Here is a 7,436-nt window from a genome sequence, read left to right as displayed (position 1 = left end):
AACTTCGTGTAATAAAAGAGAGAAAATAATGAATAGATCCATGGTTAATTCCCATCCGTGCGCATCCAGAGAGGCCTGTGATATATTTAGACACACGTCCCCCGGGCACGCAAAGAATAGGAACATAGTCAATGAATATTTAGTAGATCAGAAAAGTGTTGATAAATATTCTATAGGTATCTGTGTGGAATTGGTAGTGAGAAAAAGGGGAGGAGGGTGAGTGTCAGGAAGATTATTATCTTCGTCTATTCTCATGCTGCGGGGAATTCCCATGTGTGTGAACAGCATTGGTGTGTTGTGGGTTTGGATATAATAAGTCATAAAGGTGTGTGGTAAAGTCTAAAATCTAAAGTGAGTCAAAAGCAGAAAAAACACACACACACACTGTGAAAAAAATAGAGAGTGCACCTGTAAATATATATAGGGGATGGTGTATGTGACCAATATGGGGTAATGAGACTATAGGTATTATTTCAACCTTTTTTAGGAAAGGGGGGGGGGGGGGGTTTAGAAAAAGAAGAAGGGGGACAAAAAATCCGATTATATAAGATTAGAAGAGATACAATAATCAAAAGTGACTGAGATGGATTTAATTTGGTCTATAGTAGGCGAAGGACACGAAAAGTATGTTTCCAAAGTAAAAAGGGGGCATGATATTATTCACTATTGGAAGAGGTCATCTCAATCGTGAAAGATCTCAAGGAACATAAGGTGTGAAAAAGAGACAATGTCCATCTATAAAAAGACGGTGTAGTTGTTCTCCTCATTTAAACCCATGGGAGACATGGTTCCCATGAGGAATATTAGTCGGGTTTCATGTTTCAATAATTCCCTATCCCAGTCGCCTCTACGTATGTTCATTTTGATGTTGGTCATGCCATACACTTTCAGGCCATTTGGACTGCCATTGTGGTATCTTGAGAAATGCTTTGCGACTGGTGTCAGGGTTTTCAAATTTCAATTTGTCCTTTTCTGCATTTTTAATGCTCAGTAGGTGTTCCGATATTCTCTTGATCAGCGGTCTTCGCGTCGTACCTATATAATGTTTACCACATGGACATTCCAAATTGTAGATGACGCCAGGGGTATTACAGGTAATGTATTCTTGTATTTTCCAGGGTTTGCCAAATTTGTCGGTGTAGGTGTCTTGTGGCACCATGTAAGTGCAGACTCTGCATGTACCGCACTTAAAGGAACCTTTCTTGTGGATTTTGATTGTTTTTTCTTTTTCTAAGTGGCTGTGGACAAGAATGTCCCTTAAGTTGTTACTCCTTCGCCAACTTATGTCCACTTTCTCGCCCAGAATCTCTTTTAGATCGTCATCAGTTTTCAAAATGTTTAGATGTTTATTAAGGATTGTCTGGATTTCCTTCCATTCCTTACAAAAGGTGCCCACAAAGCGTATTTTTTCATTAGTCTGATCAGATTTTTTCTCTTTTGGAATGAGAAGCTGTTCTCTCTCATATTTCTGTACCTCTTTTTTAGCCCTATGTATTGCTCTGTTACTATATCCTCTGTTTTTTAGTCGGATATCAAGTTCTTCTGCTCTTTTATTGTAGGTATCCTCGTGCGAGCAGTTGCGTTTGGTTCGCAAGTATTCACCTCAAGGGAGACCCTTGATAACCGGGGGGAAATGTGCGCTTTGATGATGTAATAGAGAGTTAGTTGCAGTTTTCTTGCGGAACATGTCTGTAATGATTGAACCATCAGGTTCGATGATTATGCGAAGGTCCAGGTACTCAACTTCCTTCTGACTTACCTGATAAGTCAGTGTGAGGTTAAGATCATTATTGTTGAGTATGTTTATAAATTCCTGGAATATACAGATGTCACCCTCCCAGATGATGAGGAGGTCATCTATATACCTCAGCCAGACTGGTATGTATCTGGTATACTTTTCATGTTCCTCTGTGAAAACTCTCTCTCGTTCCCACCACCCCAGGTACAGGTTAGCATACGTGGGGGCACAAGTGCTCCCCATCGCAGTCCCCTGTGCCTGGAGATAGAACTGATCTTCACATATAAAGTAATTCTTGGTCAATACGAATTGAAGTAGTTTAATGATAAAGTCATTAAGGGGGGAGTTTTTGTCCATACTGAGAAAGTATTTGGCTGCCTGTATACCATATCTGTGAATGATGCTGGTATACAGGCTTTCAACGTCACAGGTGACAAGCCAGGAGTGTCGATCAAGGGTGATGTTCTGTATTTTGTTCAGTACATCCATCGTGTCGCGTACGTATGAAGGTAGTGATGTAACAAACCTCCTTAGATGACAGTCCACAAACTGGCTCGCTTTTTCAGTGAGGCCTCCCATACCCGACACGATGGGTCTCCCTGGTGGATTGATCTCATTTTTATGCACCTTGGGGAGCAAATACAAAGTTGGGATTTTTACATGTTTTACTTCAAGGAAGTCAAATTGTGTTTTTGAGATAATGCCATCTCCTTTGGCTTGTTCAAGTATTTTCTGATAACACTCCAGGTAATTGTCAGTGGGGTTAAACACAAGTTTCTTATAACAATTCCTGTCCCCTAATTGACGGTCTATTTCTTTCTTGTACTGATGTCTGGACCATAACACAACATTCCCCCCCTTATCAGAAGGCTTAATTATGGTATCATCCCATCCTTTAAGTTCTTTTAAAGCCATTCTCTCAGCAGCAGAGAAAATTAATCTATTTTTTCCTCAGCGACTAAGTGAGCGGCTCCCCGTACTTGCGGGTTTATCCGGCATAGACGCGTGGTACACGCCGGCTGCACCACGTATCTCTATTCCCTATTGAGCTGATTTATGATACGGCACCCTGTTGCCCTAATAGCGTGCTGCCCGTGAGCATAAAAGTATAGCAAGCAGTTTGCCCCTCTACACATGAGGCAATCTGTAACTATACGATATTTTCCACTGACACCACTGCTGCATAGACCTAGAAAAACCACTTAATATATGTGGTGAGCGCGGTAATATCTTCTAGTGCCGTCCATTTCTTTATAAATACCTACAGCAAGTACATCTTACTCCTAGATCGGTCTTATATCAAAATAGATGCACACTAATCTTAGGTGCATCTCTCCAGTGTATATATGTGCTAATTAATAAATCATTTGCGCATTAAGAACGCTACGTCTCAAATGTCAGACTACTCCACTATATAGAGAGCAACTTGTAATTACATACTAAATGCCCAGGAGAGCCTGACTGACCGACTAGAAATCATCAACTGTTATGTACACATTGACTACGGCACAATTCTGAAAGCCGCTAATTAAGGTCTTATATGCATGCCAAATTATAGGTGTATACTCCAGAGAGATATGTGTGCTAATTATTTGTAGATGCACGAATTGATGTATTTCTGGATACCGCAGGAGACAGCACAGCTCTACAATTAAACTATTTTTCCCTTTTTACCAATTAAGGGACTCTCACCTCTATGTCGCATATCTGAGGAATCTATCAATAATGTGTTACTACAGTTAAAACACACTGATCAAAGCAATTTAATATGTACCAATAAAGTTCATTTGTAACTATTTTCGGACAGGGGGTCCCACGTTGTGAGGATTTTATTATCCTTTTTATATATTTGTATATGTCTGTCTGTATATGTATTGTGTCTGTTTTTATTTCGCCTAATTTTATTTAGAATTAAATAAAAGTTATATCTTATATATCCTTAATTTGGTGCACCACAAAGAGGCATACTTTCTTTTTTTCTATCTTTGAAAAAATTCCCTGTTTGGACCCATAGCATGACTGACAGAACAGGACGCACTGCTGATTGGTCAGAGTGCATCCTCAGAGAATTCTGGGTTCATCCTTTTTTCTTCCCCCAGATAGAAGTGGCGGTATGGCATATCGCCGTATACCGCCCCACTTCGAACACTGTCAGTGACCGTATTGCACTGTGTGTACACACCTTAAGTATACTTGCCTGACACATATTTTGAAGGCCGGTATCCTGACCACCAGCATCCAGCATCCTGACCACCAGTCAGGCATATGCATTCCATTACCACGGTAGTTATAAAGCAGCAGGTAAATATTTGTGACCTAGTGCTGACCTTACCTTAGTGGCTCCCAACTCAGCAGCTCTGTGAACTGTATCTTGGAATTATGTTTGACCTTGAACTTAGCTTCGATCATCAAGTTTTGATTAAGTCATCATTCTACAGTCCAAGCAAACCTTCCAGGATTAAAAACCTGATACCTCTAGAACATGGGTCTTCAACCTGTGGCCCTCTAGATGTTGTGAAACTACATGTTCCATCATGCATTGCCACATTTTTTCTTATGAGAGCATGCCAAAACTGTCAGGGCATGCTGGGACATGTAGTTCTGCAACATCTGGAGGGCCACAGGTTGAAGACATGTGCTCTAGAACATCCTAATATCCTAGTACATGACTTTGTGCTGTCTAATCTGAACTACTGTAATGTTGCCTGATAGAGCTACACCACCTAGATGCTGATTAAACAATGTTAAATCAGTCCCACTCATGAATACACAAATGGGGTAAATTTACTAAGGGTGCATACACACTGTACAATTTTTTTGACCAATTTGGTTGAAAGACATTTCCATTGAACCCAGTGTCCTGGACTAAAGATGTTGACGAAACATATTGACGACAGACGAAAGAAGAAAGATCTAGCTACAGTTTATAGGCTCTTTTTGGAAGATATTCAAATTGAGCTTCATGCACAGTTGACGAACAATCTTGATGAACAGCTGGCGGGTATGCGCATCATTATTCATTGTTTGTTTGTTGACAATATCTTTTGTCAACATCTTTCGTCCAGGACACTGGGTTCAATGGAAATGTCTTTCAACCAAATTGGTCAAAAAAAATGTACAGTGTGTGTGCACCTTAAGATGTGTATTCTACTTCACATGTGATGTTGCTATGGGCAACCAATCAGATCCTGTCCACTATCTTCTAGAGCAGTGTTAGCCAACCCTAGCCCTCGAGAGCTACCAACAGTTCAAATTTTCCAGACAACCTAGCTGCTGCACAGCTGCACTCATTAATCACTGACACATTTTAAAAGATCCACAGATGGAGCTAATTAGCTCACTTGTGATTCTGTGAGGAGACCTGCAAAACATGCAGTGTTGGTAGCTCTCGAGGACTAGGGTTGGCTAACCCAGTTCTAGAGGGTTTGAAATAAATAAAAAGTAGATTCTGAAACATGGTTTTCTAGAATAGACCACTATTTATCTATGGAAGATATCCTGCTAGCGGCAAAAGATAGGACGTCTGAATTCTCCAAGACCTGGCTCCCCTGGCTTACCTACAAGGAATCAGACCAATATAAACTCTACATATCTAAAGGACCCCGACCTTAGCCTAACAAACAACGTAAAGCCTAGTACTCCCTCCTTCTATTTTACCCTACGCAAAGTACTCTGTGGCCTCCCTCCATCACCATCCCCCCTCCCTCTCCCTGCTTTTCTTCCTCCCCCTGTTTCAAACAGAATACGTTTAATCAGAAAAAATACAACGTTTATTGTATACTTGGAAATGTTGTTTATTCATACTGTTTCTGTACCATGTTAACAAACTTGTTGTTACTTTACTGTATGCTACAATTTCAATAAAAACAGAATATACAAAAAAAGAAGAAGATTCTGATTGGTTGCCCATAGCAACATCACACGTGAAGTAGAATACACATCTTAGTAAATTTCCCCCAAATACCTTTTCATAATTCATGGAGTTTTCTAAATGTACTATAATACATAAATATAGAACAATACATATTCCATTGACAATATAAAACAATACATACTGTATAATCCAATAACAACAATAACAATACATTCTGTATTTCAATCCTGGGAATCGGGATTGAAAAATGCTCAATCCTGGGATTCCTGGGATCCTGGGATTGGCATTTCTAAAAGAAAAACGCCCCCTGTCCCCCACAGCAGTGGGTGGGTATTGTTTTAGACGGTGAGGTGCCAGACGGCTGAACCTCTGAAGTGGAACAGGAAGCAGGATGCAGGAGGGTTCCGTTGGCTTCGTGCGGCCTGCACAGTGTGACCTATGACCTAACCATGCTGCGCAGGCCGCACACTGGGGTTGGGAACAGCCAGGCAGCATCTGAGTAAGTGCTCAGACTAAGCCCGGCATTAGACGGCGCATGCTTAATTAATCCTGAAATCTCTGGATTGGATACGCCAATCCCAGGGTTGAAATCCTAGACATTTTGGGGCGAAATCCCGGGATCCCGCCAATCCTGATAACAGGATGGGCCACCCTACTGGTATGTGAGCAGTCTTGCGCTCCAGTGCTGAGCTGGAATCGGCCACTTGTGCTTGCTGTGGGGCAATGTCTTGCTCCATTCTCTCACCAACACTAGTTAGTGTATAGTAGTAATATAATAACTAGAGACAGGATTATATGCAACATAAAAAGCTTGAAATATGCATGCAAATATGCATGAAAAATACTTAAAATATGCATGAAAAGTGTTCAAATATGCTACATTAAATAATAAAAAAAGTAATTTTTAACTTATTTATAAAAAAAATCAGCATACAATTAGTTGCAAATAAACCTCAGAAATAGGCCCACAGCATCTGCAGATGTCTAGTGCTATACACAGAACTTTTTTCTTCCTGGCTGCTACAGCAGACTGCACCATCCAAAGCTCTTCTTGAATCAACTATACAGACCCTCATCTCCAGCGCCGATGGATCAAATGTCAGCAGTGAGGGCGGTGCAGTGGAAGGCTTCCTCCCTGCGCCGCATACTCACTGTGACATGGCATTTCCTCCGCACCTTGTGATGTCACAACCCTTCTGCCCACCTCCTCTGCTGCAAAAGTCTGTCTCTTGGGGTAAAGTCCCAGGCCAGGGGCAGGCAAAGGTTCGGGAGCTTCGTAATAGCATCCGCCCCGACTGACTTTTATCAACATGGATTGGCAGCCTAGAGCAGTGTCAGACATATCGTACATTCAATGTTCACCACACTGCGCACATATTGCCCCAGCCTGCACACTCTATCACTACCTGGCCAGCAGCAGCAGGGCAAAGCAGTGCTGTGACTTGCGGGTGGAAAGGGGGCAGGGCCTAAAATATGCACCATCACTAGATTTTAGGTAAAATATGCAATAACCAGTAAGAATGGGCAAAATATGCAAATGCATATGCAAATATGCAAATGCATATAATCCTGTCTCTAATAATAACCATTGTCTGTGCAGTTCAATATAGATTCTGGGGGCAGGGTCCTTCTTCCCTAACACCTTTTCCATCAAAGCTGGGAGCTTTATCAAAGAGTGCTTTTGCTTTTCCTGAGAATCTGTTTTCTTCTCAACAGTCCATTCCCAATGGGTCACTGTAAAATAGAGGAACACCTGCACCTGTTCAGATCCACCTCTTATTGATCCACCTCTTAAGCTGCTATACTCTAGAAGTTTGTACTTTT

The 7,436-nt window shown here is 41.3% G+C and overlaps 1 protein-coding gene across 1 annotated transcript in view; it reads left to right on the top strand.

The window, feature by feature from the left end:
- The first annotated feature begins 6,254 nt into the window (after nucleotides 1-6,254).
- The window catches only part of LOC146041552 (myosin-binding protein C, fast-type-like), an 87,572-nt gene continuing 86,390 nt past the window's right edge, over nucleotides 6,255-7,436 (top strand). Inside the window, exon 1 of the mRNA XM_083161508.1 lies at nucleotides 6,255-6,270. Within this exon, the coding sequence (XP_083017634.1) occupies nucleotides 6,255-6,270 (16 nt within the window). The remainder of the gene's footprint in view (nucleotides 6,271-7,436) is intronic.

This window comes from Crinia signifera, chromosome 19 (assembly GCF_055691185.1).
Source record: "Crinia signifera chromosome 19, ASM5569118v1, whole genome shotgun sequence".
NCBI classification, from domain to species: domain Eukaryota; kingdom Metazoa; phylum Chordata; class Amphibia; order Anura; family Myobatrachidae; genus Crinia; species Crinia signifera.
The sequence above is the reverse complement of the archived record's forward strand: the minus strand, read 5'-3'. Positions and strand labels throughout refer to the sequence as shown.